The sequence below is a fragment of the Fundulus heteroclitus genome, chromosome 7 (genome assembly GCF_011125445.2).
Source record: "Fundulus heteroclitus isolate FHET01 chromosome 7, MU-UCD_Fhet_4.1, whole genome shotgun sequence".
NCBI classification, from domain to species: Eukaryota; Metazoa; Chordata; class Actinopteri; order Cyprinodontiformes; family Fundulidae; genus Fundulus; species Fundulus heteroclitus.
Window position 1 is genome coordinate 25,998,671 of NC_046367.1, and position 19,069 is coordinate 26,017,739.

A 19,069-nucleotide genomic window follows, 5' to 3' on the forward strand; every position below is an offset into this window, starting at 1 on the left:
TTCATGCTATACCGAATGTTCTGAAATGTGGAGTTTTTCTCCGCAGGAAAACGCGCTGGGAATTAGTGCTTCTTCTCGTTTTGTTAATACGTCTTTGGGCCTCGCAGTTCGGACACAGAGGGACAAAACGTAAACGCCTCATCCTGGAAAGAAGGGCTTCCCGAAAGTCTGTTTTCTGGGTAAGGTCAAATGTCAAGAAGAACCTCTGATGAGCAAATCCTTTTCATTAAGTCAAAGCTAAAAGTAATGGCACTTTATGCCTTCACATCTTCATTTGTGACCTTAAGCTGTTCTGATTTTTGACAGTAAGTTGTTTTGAGCAATTTAACTTAGTTATTTTTCATGCCTCAACAAATAAAGAATACATAACACAATTGAACTTAACCTGAAGTGCAAAAAAAGACACAGCAATACCAACACATCTGTGTTCTGTGTACTTTGTGTATTTACACCACTATCCAATAACCTGTTTAAATCATCATAGAAAAATAAGTTGTTTCCTCTCATTATCCAAGAATGAATGAATGTATGATGGGTATTACTTTAAAAAAAGTTAGTTTTTTTAAATATTCAAATCAAAAATTGGCATGTTGAAAATTATTTACACCTTTCTTTCTTTTTCCTTTTTCCCCTTTTTTCCCTTTTTTTCTTTTTGTCCCCTCTTTTTTCCTCCTTTTTTCTCTTTTTTTCACCTTTCTTAAGAAATAATGGCAAACATTTTTATTGTCATCACAAAAATCAAATCCTTTTTATAACTGCTCACCAATATTTCGCATGTTTCCACTGTTATTTTCATGATTCAACTTTGGTAATGAGCTCCAAATCTTTAAGGTAGGAAGGCCTATGTGCCATCACCCTAGTCTTTAGCTCTCTATACAGATTCACTATCGGATTCATACCAGACTCCTGGTTTTGCTTTGCTCTCTCTGGGTACTCCAGTTTCCTCCCACAGTCCAAAAACATGAGTGTTTGATTAATTGCTCTCTTCAAAATAGCCCATTAGGTGTGAGTGTGTGTATGGTGTGGTTGTTTCTCCCTGTGATGGACTGGAATGCTGTCCAGGTTGTACCCACCTGTTGCCTAATGTCTGTTGGAGATGGGCACCAGTCCACTCAGGTCTTTACAGACGGAAGTGCTAGGTTAAGGTTAGCTTTCTTACTCTCTGTTTTTATATGACTCATTGATAATACCACATTGTTTTTGCAGTTTCACTTATTAATACCTTCCAAAACTTGCAGAATGAGTTTTCTCCCTCCTTTATAAACTGGGCACTATAAAAATCATAATAATTACTGACTGATGTGTTCTAGATGAATTGACGTCAGTGGAGCCTGCCCTAAAAATAAGGTGTGGGCTTGGTCTGGATTGACTTACCTGGATCAGACAATGGATTTTCAGAATTACTACAGCAAAGATTGTCTGCAGACCAAAGCAGAATTTTCCTTTGTGGCCCATTTACAGTTACACCATTACCATCACCTTCAAATTGATCATGCTTGATTGTTTGCATATTGTACATGTAATGCATATTTTGTTGACTGATGATAAATTCACTGGTGGACAGAATATGGTCAGTTACTTCACGTCATTTATTAAATAATTAGCACTTGGTCTAAAAGAGAGTGAGAAGGTTCCAGCTGTTCATACATAGTGGAGATACGTAATTTCACTGACTCAAGTCCTTTGCCCTGGTAGTTGTGTCCAGTGCGAAGCATTTCAATACAAACTCTGCAGAGTAATGCAGAGGCCAAGTTTAATTGGTTGTGTTTTTAAGGAGCCGTAGAAGTCGTTACTTGCTTGAATTTCTTCGCAGACATGAAAAATGCACAAAATATCAGCAAAAACTTAATAAAGCACAAAGCAGTGTTCATTTAGGACAAATGATAACAATTACACTATGAAAATGTAATAGATTTTTAAAAGTAGTATATTTGCCAGTTATTTTTTTGTGCGTGTGCACAATGTCTCAATCCCCCAGTCAGTCGTGTCAGATGGGCATTTACACTAAGTCTGGTTCTGCTGGAGGTTTCTACCTGTTAAAGGTGAGTTTTCCTCTCCACTGTCGCTACATGCATGCTCGGTATGAAGGGATGCTGCAAAGTCAACAACACAATGCAGACTACTGTTCACTATTGCTGCATGCTAATTCAGGAGGAGTTAATGCTGCAAGTCAACGACTCAATGTAAGATAGATCTAAAACTTTTTAACCAATTTGAATGATAAACTAAACGTTACTGCACTGTTTGATAACTAAGATCAATTGAAATGTATGACCTTGACTAGGACTCCGTCTGTATGATTTGTTTGAATTACCTTTTTTGTAATGTGCCTTTAGGCAAGTTAGGTTGCGAACGGGCATCATGTAACAAAACTGAATTGAACTAAAAATCTTAAATACAATTTTTACTGCAATTCTAACATTTAAAATAATCCAAATGTATCATTCAGAAACCGTAGGAGCCAAGTAAGAAGCAGGCCTGTTCTTTGTGGATTTGGCTTAAAATATTCCTGCCTTTCTGGCCTCAGAGTCCTAAGTTTCCGTGGTTTAGTTTGCTTATGCCTTGGGCCAGCTGCGGTTTATCAGGAGAGAGAGAGCACATTCAGTGAAAGGTTAACTTAATCTGCTTGGAAATAATAATTCAAAATGACCACTTCCTTTTGCCAAAAAGCACCTGCATCTTCCATGTGCCCTTCCAAAATCAGCATCACTTAACAGACTTAATTATAATTGTCCCCTCTACACCACAGTCAATGTCAGCTGTGTCTTTTAATTCTCTAATCAGTGGCCGGCAGGACCGCTATCGTCGTCCCCATGCAGCTCTCCACTCAATACAGACATCCCTAAACACACACAGGCTGTTTTTTGTCAAATGTTTTATTGAGTGTAGACATCTGGCCTACTGTAAAACATGCATTATCTGCAGCAGGGGGAGCAGAGCAGGTGGCATTGTCTCCACTGTCAGCTGTGTCAGCGCTGGCACCTGTGATGGAGATTAATGAAGTATCTGGAGAGTAATATGCTCCTTAAAATGCTGCTACGATTTGGAGGTGGGGGGTTGGGTGGGGTGGGGGGGTTGATCCCCGATCCTGATCTTATACAGAGAAGCTGTCAGAGCGCACAGAACCTGTGTTTTGGCTCTCGAGCTGGGGAACTAAAATGTAGGAAGAAGCACTCCAGTGCCACCAGAAATTATTCACACCCCTTCGCTTATTCCACACTTTGTAGTAGAAACTTTTTTAAAAATCGATCTGAGGATTTTTATTACACATATCTACACACAGTACCCCAAAATTATAATGGAAATTAGTTACTTAGACAGATTTGAAAATTGGATGGATGTTTCACGCCCATGTCTTACTTTTTTTTTTCTCTACAAGCTTGATACACCTGCTTTGAGTAGCTATCATTCTTCATGGTAGATTCCCTCAACCCCAGTCAGGTCTGATGGTTACCTTTAGTAAACAGCCACTTTAATATCTTTCCCTGAGATTATTATTTGGATTTAAGTCCAGCTCTGACTGGGCTACTCAAGGACATTCACAGCTTGGCCTGAAGCCATTCCTTTGTTATCCTGGCTGTGTGCTTCGGTGCATAGACGTGTTGGAAGATGAATCGTTCCAGAGCTTTCTGGAGCGGGCTTTCTTGAAACACCTCTGCATAGTTGGCTGCTGTTTTCTTATCGAGTCATTCAGATCCTGCTTGGGCAAAACGTTCACACAGCATGATGCTGCCACCGCCATGCTGGAGAGCAGGAATGCCATGAGCAAAGTATTGAGCGATGTCTGTTTTCCTCTAGACAAGATGCTTTGAGTTCAGGCACAAAAGATTTGTTTTGGATCCTGGAGGCCTTCTTTTGTTTCTCCTGCCCAAAAAAGTGTTTGTTTGAGGAGAACTCAAGCTGGCTGCCATGTGCATCTTTGTGAGGAGTCGTTTCTGTTTGGCCACCCTACCATAAAGACCTGACTGATGGGGAGGGCTAGTGAAAGAGGACCTTCTGGATGGTCTTTTCTCCACAAGCACTGATTGGAGCTCCACCTAAATTACCATGTGTTCTGATTACTCGGTTTGGTCAAATCCACAAGAGGTCCTGGTGCTTTTCAGGACATTAGGTGATGTGGATATGTTTTTTTCCCCTTCTTCAGATTTGTACCTTGAGACAAAGATAGATCGATAGATATCTTTATTGTCATTTTGTTTGCACAAAGTGCGAACAGAACGAAAGTACAAACCAATCTCAGAGGCCGACATCATCGCTTGGTTTGTGCTGCGATATCCACTGTCAACATGAGACCTCATTAAGACAAATGAGTTCCTTTTCAAATTCTGTTCAATCGGTTGAATTTTAATACAGGTGGACTCCTGTCAAGTTGCAGAATGAAACATCTAAAGGGAAAGAAAATCAATGGAAATCAGATGCAACTGAGCAGCATTTGTCACAGCAAAGGGTGTGAATACTTACATATCTGTTATAGTTAAATGTTAAGGTTTGTATACATTTCCAAACATGTCTGACAACCATGACATTTTCACATTGTCTTTATGGGGTATTCTGAGTAGACTTTTTTTTTTTTTGTTTCAAAAGAAAACTTTACCAAAATCAATTTCAGAATAGGTCGGTAACGTAACACAATGTGGAAAAAGTGAAGGGTTGTGAATACTTTGATGACACTGCATATATCCGACCCCCAAAAAAATGAAGAAAAATAAAGTCAGTTGTGTAAACATCAACAACATCCTTCCCAAGTCACTTCTTCTTTGGTGCGTTTGGTGCGTTGAATTTGAAAAAGATGATGTCTCCATCCTCAACGGTGTAGTTTCTTCCCTGCTGTCTGTATTTCCCAGCTGCCTGTAAGAAACATAAAAAAAAAAGATTTAATAAAATGACAAAAAACAGAACAGAGGTAAGCTTTCGATACCATTACACCAACTACGTGAAATATGTGGTTTAACGCATTAGTACAAAAAATGTGTACAAAACTCCACTTGCCAGGGGCGCTCCCAGAACACTTTGAAAATCGTGGTTAAACGGGGAACCCTTATAATCTTGGAGAAGCACACCCAAAGAATTATGTGAAAAAAATGAAAGTCCACACATTTAGGAGAACAAATAACTCTAATGATAACAAATAATACTAAAACTGCATATGGCCGTCTGGCAATAACCCACACACTGAATCAAACACCCAGAAACGCATGTAAGTTTTGCTTGTGGGGAAGGGGCTGAATTCCCACTGAGCGAGTAATCCTCTCGTCTGCCCATTTGAGCTTCTTGTGCACAGGCACAAAATGTTAATAAGTCTTTGATTACGGCGATGCGAAACTTCTCAAGGAAACTAAATAAGTTCTAACATTTCTTTTGTATACTGTAAGTGTTTGTTCTCCATCCCGGCGAACAAAAAATAATTGACTTGAAGTGCTAACATAGACAGGTTTATGCATTCTGGTTCTGCACGGCGCACAATTAATTAGAGGAATCAATGTCCCTTTAAAAGGCTCAGGAGACCATTTAATCCAAGCTCAATACCACCAGAAACACAGGATGGAGAGGCAGACAGGAAAAAAAAAATAATCAATGGCTATTTGTGATTCCTGAGTATGTATTAAACCCGACACATCTAACTGGTTCATTTGCACTTGAAAGCAGCCATCTGGAGCAGCAAGCTTGGCTTAAGCAGATATGATTACTAATAATGTGATATCCCCGTACTCTGGCCCTATTCATGCAGCCTATTCCCACAACTGGCATTAAATAGCATGGACCTTAATGCCGCAGTCAGAGACGCTCCATGTTCTTCTGAGGCTCAAAAAGGGATTAAAGAGAGAGCAAGCAGTGAGGACCTGACACTCAGATCTCAACCCCGGATAACAATGGTGAAACCCCCCCAGAGACCAACACGATTCACTCTCTGTTAGCAGCTTATGGGGGGGTGTGGACAATACACTGCCACTGCATTAAATGTAAAAAAAAATATATAAAAAAAATAAAAAAGGGGACTTGAATACTAAAGAGGTTTAAATGTTTTTTTTTTTTTAGTGCTTCCTTCCTCGCTGGTCTCCATGGGCCTTTTGTGCCACCATAATTACATTAGCTGAGTCTGTAAGTGGGCACATGGAGTCGATTCTGCTGATAAAGAGATCGCGCCAGCATGGCTTACGGCTGCTGATCACAAGCTTCATACAGAACAAAGTTAGCCACTTCTGCTTTCATTTAATGAGCCAACAACTTAATAGAGGTTTGTTTCATCAGGAAAAAAAAAAGTGTAGTATTTAATCGGTTGATTTCTTTTTCCGTACTTTCCGCTTGAAGTTTATAAACTCATGTCAGACCCGAACTTTAGAGCATCTCCGACACCCTTTGGGGAGAAATTCATATAATTCATAAAAAAAAAATGCCATGACATATAGTATCTTGTAAAATTATTATTAATAACCCTTTTGACACTTAAACACATTACAACCCTCATCTTTGGTGTATTTTAATCAGGATTTTATGTCAGAGTCCATCAAAAAGCAGCACATAATTGTAAGGTGGAAGAAAAAAGGATTTTCAATGTTTTTAACCGTGAATAATCTCAAAAATGTGTTTAATCCCCTTTCAAGTGATAACCCTAAATAAAACCCAGGATAACCAACTGCCTTGAAAGGTTCGTGATAATTCATGATGCTGCTTGTTGGAGACCAAGAGACACATCAGACTGCTCGGGGAGGAACTAGTGGCAAAATGACAGCAGGGTTGGTTTGTAAAACAAAATACCAAATATGGTATAATAATATAAATATCAAGCTTCCCAAGACATTTCTGGTTTGCTCCAAGCCACAGCAACCACGGGCAAGAAGGAGCTTTGGTCAGATGAGACTAAAACTTATCATTGTTTTACATGCAAAATGCTTTTTATCATTGAAACCAACACAAAATGCTTTTTATCATTGAAACCAACCCTACCCATCACCCTGGACCATCCCCAAGGAAAAACATGATGTTGGCAGCATCATGCTGAGGGGACGCTGCGTGGAGTTGGGTGGTGCCAAATATATTACAGTCTGTTCTTCTTCCAGCAGAAGAACAGCGCTAAACATGCAGCCAGAGCTTTGTTAGAATGGTTGCAGAGTGGCCTAATCAAAGTCCAGATCTAAATCCAATAGATGGAATGAGACTGGAGAAAAAACACATGTTAATTTGGTTGCACTGGATTTTATTTAGTGCTATCAGTGTCAAGGGGAACAGAAATTAATGACACTGCAGATTTTCATCGGTAAAAATGATCAGGTAACGCCTCCTTCCAACATCACAAGTATGCAATACTTTGCACTGATCTATCAAATTAGATCCCAATAAACTACCATGCTTTTACTGCTGTGGTTAAAATGTGACAAAACCTTTAAATACTTCAGCAGGTGTGAACAACTTTCCAAAGCACTGTATGTTATTGCACACAACACGACGGTGCACATAACTAGTTAATAGAGCAAAACAAAGGCTGGCAGATGTGTAACGAAGACATGCAAGTCGCATTTCTGTGCTACCCATCCATGAAGCAGTCCTTATTTGAGAAATTTTACACTTTATTTAACTTGCCGCTTTATATCACTGTCACATGCCTGCAGTGGGGACTTGGCGAGAGGGAGCGCCGAGCCTGAGGCGCGCCGTACCGATCTGATAAACGCCTGGCGAGCTGAGGAAGTGCCTCCTCTGAGTGTCTGCGCCGAGCCAAAAGCAAGAGCTACCATCAGCCAGTTAGAACACATTGTGATAAAGATATGCACAGCTGGAGCACAATGGCATTGTTTAGAGCCACAATCAGCTGGCTTGTCACTGGTGGTGCCTGAGTGTGTGCAGTAATTTCTTCCCCCGAGTAAAGGTGAAGAGGAGTTTTCAGTCGGAGCTGCGTGGCGACTGTCAGCTCCACTGATCACAGGAGACTTCCCCTCATCTCCTCCGGCACACTAACTGCTCACCTTGACAGCGCTCTCGCTGCCTTCTTCTTTAAAATCCTGGAATTTCATTACTTCTGCCATAATGAAGCCCCTCTCGAAGTCCGTGTGGATCTTCCCCGCAGCCTGTGGAGCCTTAGTTCCTTTCTGTCACAGAGGAAGGAGAGGAAGAGGACAAATGAATTGTTTTGGAGAAGATGGATTACAGCATGCGAGCGACATGGTGTTTGATAGGGTGATAGCGGCGTAATGACTCCAGGGGTGTTTTTTTTTTTTTTTTCAGTCGAGGGGTATTCTTGCCTCTGTCCAGATTTCTGGATAGCTTTCCACTCGACTGTGGCCCTGCTAGGGCAGCCTGGACACCGATAAGGACCTAGCGCTGCTATCAATGCCTTCTGATTCCCATTCCTCGGCCGTATTGATTTCTGTCCAGGCAATCTTGTCTCATTGTGGGTCGCTGCTCAGCTCTCTGGTCATGACAGCAACAAGACCCAGTGTTGCAGTGAGAGGCTAAGGTGGTATAGACCTCACTCTATCAGGTCAAACTATTGTGAGACACCACAGTTTGGTAATTCAAATTCATGTTTAGCCCCCAGAGATATTGCTGTTGTGAGATGTGCTGCCAAGAACCGCTGTGTTTTAGAGTCTGTTGTAGTTTGACTTATGAAATCTTTAAATATTCTGTGATTTAAATGACTAATTTGAATCGAATTAGTCACATCGGACATGTTTGTGTTCAAACAAGCCCTAAAGGGGTCTCAGAAAACAAATGTTGCAACGCTAATAATGCTAATAATCATGATAAGATAAAAATCACAGCGAGGCTTTTGGAACCGTATGGATAGATTAATATGACAGATTAATTTAAATGGACAACTGAGCATCTACTGTGAGTAAAGCTGATTCTTCTGATTTTTCTGCAGTAATTTTACAAATATCTATAGTCTGTTGCATTGAAATGAGCCCTCTGTTCCCAAAACTTGCTTTGACATAATTTAGTGTGGATTCTACAACGGTTCTCTTAGTTAACCCTGCAGTAAAACTGAATACAGATTGAACGTTTAGATTGGAAATGTCTTGGTAGTCTGCTTGAGTATTAGTTATAGTTAAAGCTTGTGTTTTAAGCTGTACCAGTGTAGAAATGCTGGTAGATTGGCTGTGTGTTGGTCTAGATCAGTTCCCCACAGATCTGCTACAAACGGAGCAAATGAGCAAAGACTGTTGCTTTAATTACAACTTAAAAAGTCAGTAGTTACAGCAATCAGCTTCTTTTCTGTAGTGGGAATGTGTAGAGAAGGCCAACTATGACCGGCGTGACTCGTCATCATTAGCATTAGTTTGACTTAAAGCCCACTGTAGGTCAGAAGAGGCTGTCAATATGTGTTCCTGCTCTGTGGTTCTGCCAGCTCAGACCCTCACATGACTGCAGGAATAGTTGCTTCGGGTCTAGCAGCCATCTTTGTTCTGGCTCTATAGTCGTCCCCTGTTTGGACTCAGAACCAGGTGATGCACTTGAAGAAAGTCACAAAGTGATGCTTTGGACGAAACTCTCCAACAAGTTCACACAAACATTGGGGGAACTTAGTGTGGTGTACGACTCAAAGCAACCTGGTCCAGTCTCTTTCATGGATAGAAGCTTTGTGCTGGGGTTTGGTGTCACACACAAAAACTTGCATTTTATCTCACTAGTACTGACACCCTTGGGAAAGACATGTTTAAAGTGGTCTTCTAATTTTACAAACATGCTTCTTCAGATTGGAAGCAACATGACGAAGTCTGTCTTGAAGGAAGCAGGTGGAGGGAACTGCAGGTTAGCGTCAAGAGTTGGAGCTCATTACCAAAGATAAAAGGACAAAGATACCAGTGGAAATGAAGGAGATTTTAAAGGAATTGGTACACCCAACTACAGCTACGATCTTAAATATCAACTTAACTAATATATATATATTTTTTTTTTACGTGTGAGTTAAGTGGCGTTGTACAGCCAATGAGTAAAAGGGTGTCTAAAGTTAGCAAATCAAAGATCTTCTGGACAGTTTCACATATTTACAACTGTGCGGCATTATTAAAAGATGCTTTAATTCTTAACAGCAACCAATAATCTGGCTGCTGCTGTTCTGCACATTCAAGCTTTTTCACGCATTTCTTCATTTCTCAGGATAGAGGCACCCAGACATAAACCTGAATTTCAGACCTTACAGTGATCATTTATAGATATTTTAATGAAAAGGAAATTAAACTTCACATTCTTTGGTTTTGTCTCAAATCAAGGAGTCAGCTGCAGTTGCAGATGGCTTTTATACAAACAGAATGATAGCAGAATATTAGGTATATTATTAGGCATAGAATATTAGGTGCTATCAACTACATAAGTAGTAAGCAGAAGAGCAGAAACTTTCTTAAGTTAAAAAGTCAGAATCTAAAGGTTGCCTCGTGCTACAGAACATATTTGGAGAGATATTTGGTATTAGTTGAATAGTTTTAAAAAACACCATAAGACACGAGGGATAAATGATGAAATGTGTCATTTATATGCACCGAAATGGTGCGCGCAAATGACAAATGCGCCAAACAAGTGACATGGCTGCCGTGCATCATCGTGACTGCTGCCTGTCGAGCCGCTCCACAGCTCCGTGCTCAGGGGCTGTTTAGCGGTTTTAATTATGTATATAATCAGGTTTGGGGTCAACATATTTCATGCCACAAGAATGATGCGTATTTAATGACTCTAATATATTACCATCTATTTGCAATCTCACTGACAGAGCACTTGTGTGTTTAACTACCATTAATCAGCATCAAGGTTTGTCTATGTGGGGGGGGGGGAAAAATAGATTAAGGTTTTTTTTTTTTTTTCATCCGGTGCTTTACAGGAGAGCCACATTGTCCTAGTTAAGAGCTATGCAGAGCAGGCTGATAGATAATGGTCACCTCGAGGCTGCCTAATAAAGCATGTTAAAGAACTTAGGAACATGACATTACTGAGCGTAGTTTTTACAATGCAAGATGTATTGGCCTAATATAGTTACTCACTGATGCTTACCTGACTAAATGCCCCTCACGCACAAATCAAGGCTAGCTGTAATCACTTACACCGAGGAGACACATGCCTGTTTTTTAAGGATACCTTTGAAGCATTCGGGGGCTTTTATTGTAAATTGCAAGGACATCAGTCATCATGAGATAAATCCGGTGATGTCATCGGACTGGGACATAACGAGTTCTGCACGAGAAAACAGGAAGTGAGCTCACCTTCACCCCAGGCCTTGCGAAAAGTTTTGGATTCTTCCGCAAATTAGATGCATAAGAGCGAAAGCGTCCTGGGAAGTGTCGGAAAGGCTGACCTGTACGACCAGAGGGATTTGATGGAGCACAGTGAACAGTGTGGCTGTTTTTTATGTGTTGTTTTTGTGTTCAAATTCAAAAGCTAATGGTACGAAAAGTGTTAAAAGCACCCTGTAGTAATTTTGTTTAAATATTTTGTGTTCAACGTTGTTCGGAAGGATTTAATTTAATGTATGTTAAACTTTAATTTCTAATTCAAAACCTGAATAAGTAAAATACTTCTTGTTTTGCATATTTTCTAATAGCAGGAGAGTTCAATAATACTAACATACCATACTTGGGCTTGCAATTTTCTTATTATTTGCACTGAATTGGATTAAATCTTTTCATGTCATGGATTGGCTTTGAATTGACCGGATTGATTAGAACTGAATCTGGGCTGAATTAGAGCCTATATTGCTGGAAATGACCTGGATTGTTTGCAACATATAAATGATTTATAGAAGCATGTTAGTAAATTTGTAATTTCCAGTTTGATTTTATGGGCCTGATCAGAACCTGGCCATAGTTCTGCATCTGCTTTGCATTATCAATACCAAAATCATCTTTTTCATCATTGTGGAGCACGGTACTGGGATATACACGGCCAAGCATTTATACATCATCGTCCCTCACAGTTTGCCATTTTACAACCAGTAAGGATTATACATGGGAATACAAATAATAAAACGTTTTCAAACTTTTCTTACAAACACAAACCTGACCAGTGTGCCAAGTATCTTACCTTACTTTGATATCCCTAAATTAAATACTGTGTTACTTCAGAATACAGCAAATTAGCAAATATAGTTTTCCTGTGGGCAATACAATCTCCGTAAATACAGCTGTTCTGCTCAGTGAAGGCCTCAAAAGGTCCGCTAGAAAACAGTAGTGAATAAACAGCACCACAGACGTCACAAGGAGTTATCTTTAAAGCCATCTAAAGGGGACACAGCAAGCATGAAACTGGCTATCTGGTGTTCTGGCTGGAAAATCACTACTGCACATAACCCTGAACACAATCCCTATAATGAAACACGGCGGTGGCAGCTTTATGCTGTGGGGATTATTTTCTTCACAGGAACAGGAAAGCTGGCAAGAGCTGATGGGGAGATGGATGAAGATTGGAGAAGCTTGAAGAAAACCGGTCAGAGGCAGAAAAAGACTTCAGACCGGGGGTGAAAGTTCACCTCCCAGCAGGACAACAACCCTAAACATACAGCCAGAGCTCCCCTGGAGTGGTTCACATCAACGCATATTCATGTGTTAGAATGGCCCGGTCAAAGTCCAGACCAAAAGCTAAATGAGCACCTGTGGCAAGACCTGAAAAATTGCTGCTTACAGCTCTTCATCCAACCTGAATCAGAATGAGTTATTTCACAAAGAAGAAGCAAATATTTCTGACCAACAACTACAATCCTGGGGGCTGAATATTAACGCACGCCACTCTTTTCAGATTTCCCTACGATAAACATTTAGACAATTATCCATCAGTTACGCACAACTGTGTTTCTTTTCATCTATAAAATCTCCAAGAAATATGAATATGAAGTTTGTGGCCATAACTTGAATAAGAAAAAAAAAAAAAAAAAAAAAAATCAAGAGCTATTTCTAAAATTTAGATAAAAACTATTTTTACCTTCCTTCTTTAGTCTGTTTTCACAAGGACTTTAAGCGACTCTGAATGGTGTTCATTATAAGGAGGAGAGGTTATTAATGGCCTGAGAGGGAAAAAAGTGAAAATGTGTGAAACAAACATTTTCTTTGAACTATTAATCAAAAAGATGAACTAACAACGCAAACATTGCTGGAGTTTACAATTCAGTAAGGATTTTGTGATGTCTAAATGGTAAAAACAATAAATCTATAGCGACCCATTTAGAGGTTTGTTAAACTCTGCGTAAGAATGACCGAGACTCAGCGGGAAAAAGAGCTACTCTGATCTGCTTGGAGATCATTTCTTTGTGCTACAATACAATGTCCGTATATTCTTTTTGAAATTAATTAAATTCAATCTCCATGGCAACACTGTGATTGAAAACAGCTTGAATAGCATACAATCAATAAGATATAATCCTTTTTTTAAAAATATATAGCCTTTTAACGCAACCTTTTTAAATCTGCACTTCCATCCACTCAAAGAAGAAAAAAAAAAGAAGAGGAAAACACACAATACCAACATGCAAAGCCGACATCTGTATTGATGTAAATCCTGTGATCCCATTGCACGCAGCTCTTGGCGGGCAGGGCTCTGTAAACTGAGACACACACGGAGGAGGAGCCCCCAGCAAGGCCCGCAAACAGTCGGATGAAAAGCGACATCAATTTTGGCACAGACACCCTCCGTCACACAGATTAGGCAGGCACAATGCACGGCCTCCTTATCTCCAGCGGCAGGAGGAGGGCAGGCAGATCTGCACAGGATGGAAACATTCTCACGGACGTAATGGGCAAAATCAATTGTTGTCCTCCTCAATCAATGTGGGCCCCCACTTTCACCGTTCAGCAGCTCACCAGTAATTGAAGTTATCCTCGGCCTGTAATGACTAGCTAAAGCACGACCATGACAAAGTTGGAAGCGTGTGATATCAGCGAGGGTGCCAGCAGGGTGGAACGTGGGATGCTGTGTGTGCGTGTTCACGGCGTGCCGCTGCGGCCGACTCTTACCCGGATGGTCCAGGCGCGGACCTCATCTGGGCCGGCGGTGAAGAAGTACTCCAGCTGCAGGGCCGCGTAGCCTGCCTTGATGATCTTGCCCAGGGCGCTGGCGGAGAGATATTTCAGCGTGAATCAAAAAGGGTCTGAATTGTTTCATTATACTCCGCTGACACTGACGCCTAGGCAAAGTCCGCTCCAGCGGCACGGCGCCGTTTGTTCTAATACAAACTCATTAAGTGAGCGAGATGGGTCACTTCATTTCACACGAGACATTCAACTCTCCAATGGTTTGCATGATTAATTAGAATGCTTGTAGTCCCATTTAACGTTTTTAAGAATTCAACTCGACGCCTCGGTCTTTGCTGAGAAGAAGAAGAAAAAAAAAAAAAAAGAAGGAAAAAAAAAAATGTCGTCGCTGTCACAATTTTTCTCTCCATAGAGGTTTTCAGACGAGAACAATAAACCCAAAATGCACCAAGTTATAATTATACCTACAGATGACAGATGACAGTTAAAAACTTAATTTGGAGGAAAACCCTTTGACTGAGTTGTTCAGGAAGAAGAGGGATCCTTTGCTTTATAATGGTAATTACTCTGCCATTTATTATTCTATCAGCACATGCAATTAAAGGAGTGCATGGAGGACACAGCTGATAATAAAGTGTGGGGAGACTGAATGCTAATTAACCTCTGCGTCTTGTGCTCCTTGCAGCACTTCTGTCTCTCCTCTTCGCTCATGTCCTGCAGCTGACTCTCCAGGTTGCCGCTGAAGGGGATGACCAAGGCTCCGGGGTCGTGACTGTCCACCCACTCCTTTATTTTCACCAACCTGACGGAGAAACAACAACGACAACCAGGTTCGACTGAGAAGGAAGTATTTGTTGTTGCCTCTGAAATGCATATTCATGAGAGTAGCAGAGAATAGGAATATATATATATATATATATATATATATATATATATATATATATATATATATATATATATATATATATATATATATATATATATATATATTTGGAAGCTTTCTTCCAGAGAGTGTAAAAAGGGTTTGTTTTGACTTATATACCAGAGTAAAATAAGCACAAAGATTACTTTTTTAAAATTTTCTGTAAATTAAATGATACCAAAAAGGGTTTTAGAGTGCCAGAAGTAAATTGTACACTTAATATTAGTGTTTATTCTAACTGATACTTCTTTGGAACACAAAGAAAGCTGAATATTATCTTAGATATTCAATAAGAGCAAATATTAGCTTTGAAATTTTTCATCAATCATTGCTACAAAGGTTGTAATTTACTTTAAAGTTTAGGTTAGGGGGGAAGTGAAAAAAAAATGGCCATGCATATTTTTGTTTCATACAGGTTTCGGATCTGTATAGGGGACTTAAAAAGTGTGTCATTTGTTATGAAAACAACAAATGTGGCTATTTTTTGCAATTGTATGTTCCAAAAAAATAGATCAGAGTTTATTATAAAAGCCTACACAATTATTGGTGCTTGTAATAAGAATGTGTAAGAAGGTATCAAATAAATAGATTTTTTAATTAGATCACCCACATTTAAAATAATCCATCCTTAACGTTGAAAATATTTATTTATTACACTTTATTACAAAAGTTCCCTGACAAATTGTTTTTTAGTCATAAGTGCCCCATCCAGCCCCTTTATGAAATATATATAACTAAAGCTGTTCGGTGATTTTTATTGAAAAAGAGCCATTTAAATTTTATTCTGTGACTTCCTGCTTACCTCTGGCATAATGTTGCAATTTTCCAAATAGGTGTTGGCTTTTTCTTAGTCTTAGCTGAATATGCAGTAAATACACAGTTTTACTTATATTTAAATGTTCACATTCATGTTGATGCTCACAGCTAATGAAAACTCTGAAATGTGTCTCTTACAAATTTAGAAGAGCAATAGAAACAGGATTCTTAATAAAGAAATGTTATGACATGGCCTACACAATCGTGAGGAACTGCATGTCTTCCTTCCACTCAATTTTCTGTTGCGCCACTTGTGGCGCTCTCTGGTGCAGCCCTCTGTGAACAACAGTTTTCCTGATATTCATGAAGGCCATAAGATAGACATATCTATAGGCCATACAATGGCAAAATGTTATAAAAAATATATATTTTTCAGGTATATTCTACTTTTCTGAGAGACTAAACATTGGGGCTTCCTTAGAAATAAGCTATAATCATTAGCAGAAAACAACATAAAAAGGCTTGAACTATTTCCCTATTTAATAAATCTCAAATATGAATTTTCCCCTCTCTCTGTAAAGTACTGAAATAAATTGATTAAGTAGGAATTCTCACTTCATGCGATCAATATAGCTGTTGTGCATAGAGAACATGGGTAATGATGGCTTATATCTCCTTAAGCTAGTGACACAGTACACTATTCACAGTCCAGTATCTGTTAGTATCCATGTTTCTTCAGTGTTTGAATACATAAAATAAGGAGAAATACCATCTGCTACACAAATACCAGTAATACCAGTAAGTAAACACAACAATAAGCAAATCCCAGCTGCCAAGAGAAGGCACTCTGCTCGATTCTGATGTCAGACCCAGTCCTGAGTCAAACTGAGCATACCATAAATGTGACCTGAACAGGGCAAATCCATGTTTTTTTTCCCCAAATCAGACTTTGGGCTTATCATATGTGGTCCTAAATCAAATATGCATGTGTTATTTTTCAAAGCGAACCCATTCTGAGCCTTCATGTTGTATTATATCCAAATATTTCATCAATTAAAGGTGACACATATCACACTTTTGCGCCCGGTAGTAGTGAAGAGCGGTCCCATCAAATACAAACAATGGACTAAACAAGCATCTCTAACACACACTGAACCCTGTTGCATCCTCATTTATTGCCGTCACCACAGCGTGACTAGTATGACGTTGAATCTTCTGTGTATGCAGGTCACCACCGGAGATTGATTCATATTTAAATCTTTCTGTCAACAGCCTTGCAAAGAAATGTCCTCTATGACAGGGCATGTGGTATGAATGTAGCCCTAGTCACATGTTGCTCAAGTAACCAAATGTATGTTGGCCTTAATAAGTCTGAAAAGGGCTACGAGAAAACAGCTCCTGGCCTAAACCTGCTCTTATAATACCAATAACTAAGCAGCTTAAAACAGCTGGACCTGTGACAAATGGGGCTGGGCCAGAAACCAAGATCATGTTGCCAACATGCACAGAGAAGAGGATAAAATAAAAAAATGTTGGCAGATATAAATAAAGGGCACAATTTAATGGTTGAGGGTTTTTCAGCTATATATCTAACAATAAAACGATATAACTAAAATAAAATAAAAAAACATGGTGTATCCCTCTAAATTCAGCTAAAAAGGAACCTAATGTTTCCAGAGATAACAGAAAACCCAAACCTTCAGCTGTTTTGCCAAATCTTTTACAATGGAGGACATTTAATTAACCTTTGTTAAATAAGCGTTTAGCCTAGAGCCTGGAGTAAAAAAGAACAAATAAGCACTAAGTGTTTCCTTACTTTTAAATGCCTTTGTCACGTCGTCTTTTTATTTTTTGGTCCCCCCCCCGTTCCAGCAGGACACCTGACATTACAGGACAAAGATATCCCCATACTTAATGGCAACCCTCAGTCAGAACAATACAAGGTGGTTAGGGCAATTATGAGATTAGCCCGGCAAGCTTCAAGGCTGGGATTGGATGGACGGCAAAGAGCAGCATCGCACAAATCCATTTTCACACGTCGGCTCCTGGGCCCCGGATTGATTCTGAGGGGGTCCCTGTCATTATGTGTAATCCCGGGTTTCCTGTTTAAAGGCCCCATAAGGAATCAAAGGCCAGGAGGAACCCAGAGCGCCTCAATATCAGATCACTTCCAATAACAATGTCCCGGGCGTTATTGCCCGCATCACCAGATCACCGCTCCTACCTAATGATTATCAATACACAACATATGACAGGGTAAAACACACGCAAGGACGACGGCGTTTGCTTTGACTGAATGCTGTTTATGTGTCAGTTTGTTTCTCAGTTTACATGCACAGCTATTAAGAGCCATAACCTAATATTTCCCTTTTCTTTCTGCATTTTGAATAAAAGGTGGCAACCAAGGTCTCACGGGAATGCGAGAAAAAAGCCAAAAAGCCTCAAAACATAGGAGATGGAAGGGTGCTCCAAGAGGGGGGAAAAATCCAATCTGAGATAATAACAGCTGTAGTTTGTCACTTTTAGCGGCACAGCTGTCTATTTGGTGGCACGTTATTTGCATTCCTCAGGTATTGCTTTCTCTACAGGCGGCTTGAATAACGATTCACAAATCACTCTCTCCACACCAGTCAAGGGCTGTGATCCTTTGAATAGACCATTGTACCTGGGACTGTAATTGGTGAAGACTTTGACAGAGCCGAGCCGAGCCGGCCGGGTAACAAAGAGGCTATTGGTGGAGGGCTGAGGGATGATTTTAATAATGTGAAGCCGAGACGGAGAATGTGAGCCGCAAATGAGCACCGGGGGTCTCCGGTACCTTACACTGAGTGACATAGGTGCAGACAAAACACCTTGCCATGAGGGAACATGAAACACCCCCTTGCCTCAACTCCAGAAACAAAGCGCTGTCAATTAAGAGCTTTGATGCACCGTCAACACCGCGCCCGAAAGCACTTCTGTCAGCATCGCAACCACGTCCTGGTCTCACTTTGCTATGTGTATTTATGTGGCTTCCAATTATTTATGTGGATGTTCAAATTTGATGAAATATTTATGTAAACCCTGCTTCAGTTCACCTTTCATGTGTTTCTGCGCGGCTTTGCGATCCGATTTCTTCCCCCTTGCGTGGTATTTCATAAATCCAACAATAAAAGCTACGAATAACCCGCTCCTTTAGTAAGATACACTTTTGAAAGCTTTTTACAAGTCTAAAGAAAGACTGTTTGAGTGCAAGTGTCTCTTGTCAGTCTCCCATTATGTCCCAATGCTGAGTGCCATCTCTCACTGCTCTGCTAATAGACAGATTCAGCACTTTCTGGTCCTGATATCCCCCTCTGAACAAATGATGCCTGAAATTTTTATTCTCTTTATAATGGAACTTCAATGGCCTCGGCTGCAAATCAAGTGGAAATTCTTGCATATCAAGTGGGAAAAATTAAATGTTAAC

At 40.0% G+C, this 19,069-nt stretch overlaps 1 protein-coding gene across 1 annotated transcript; it reads right to left on the reverse strand.

Moving 5' to 3' along the window:
* Window positions 1-2,858: 2,858 nt before the first annotated feature.
* LOC118563826 (obg-like ATPase 1) lies at window positions 2,859-15,676 on the reverse strand. Its single transcript, XM_036139754.1, has 5 exons — window positions 15,668-15,676; window positions 14,605-14,804; window positions 13,926-14,022; window positions 7,959-8,081; window positions 2,859-4,848 (listed from the first exon to the last, which is right to left on the reverse strand). The coding sequence occupies exons 1-5, from the start codon at window positions 15,674-15,676 to the stop codon at window positions 4,747-4,749; spliced, it is 531 nt and encodes a 176-aa protein (XP_035995647.1). The 3' UTR covers window positions 2,859-4,746.
* Window positions 15,677-19,069: the final 3,393 nt, after the last annotated feature.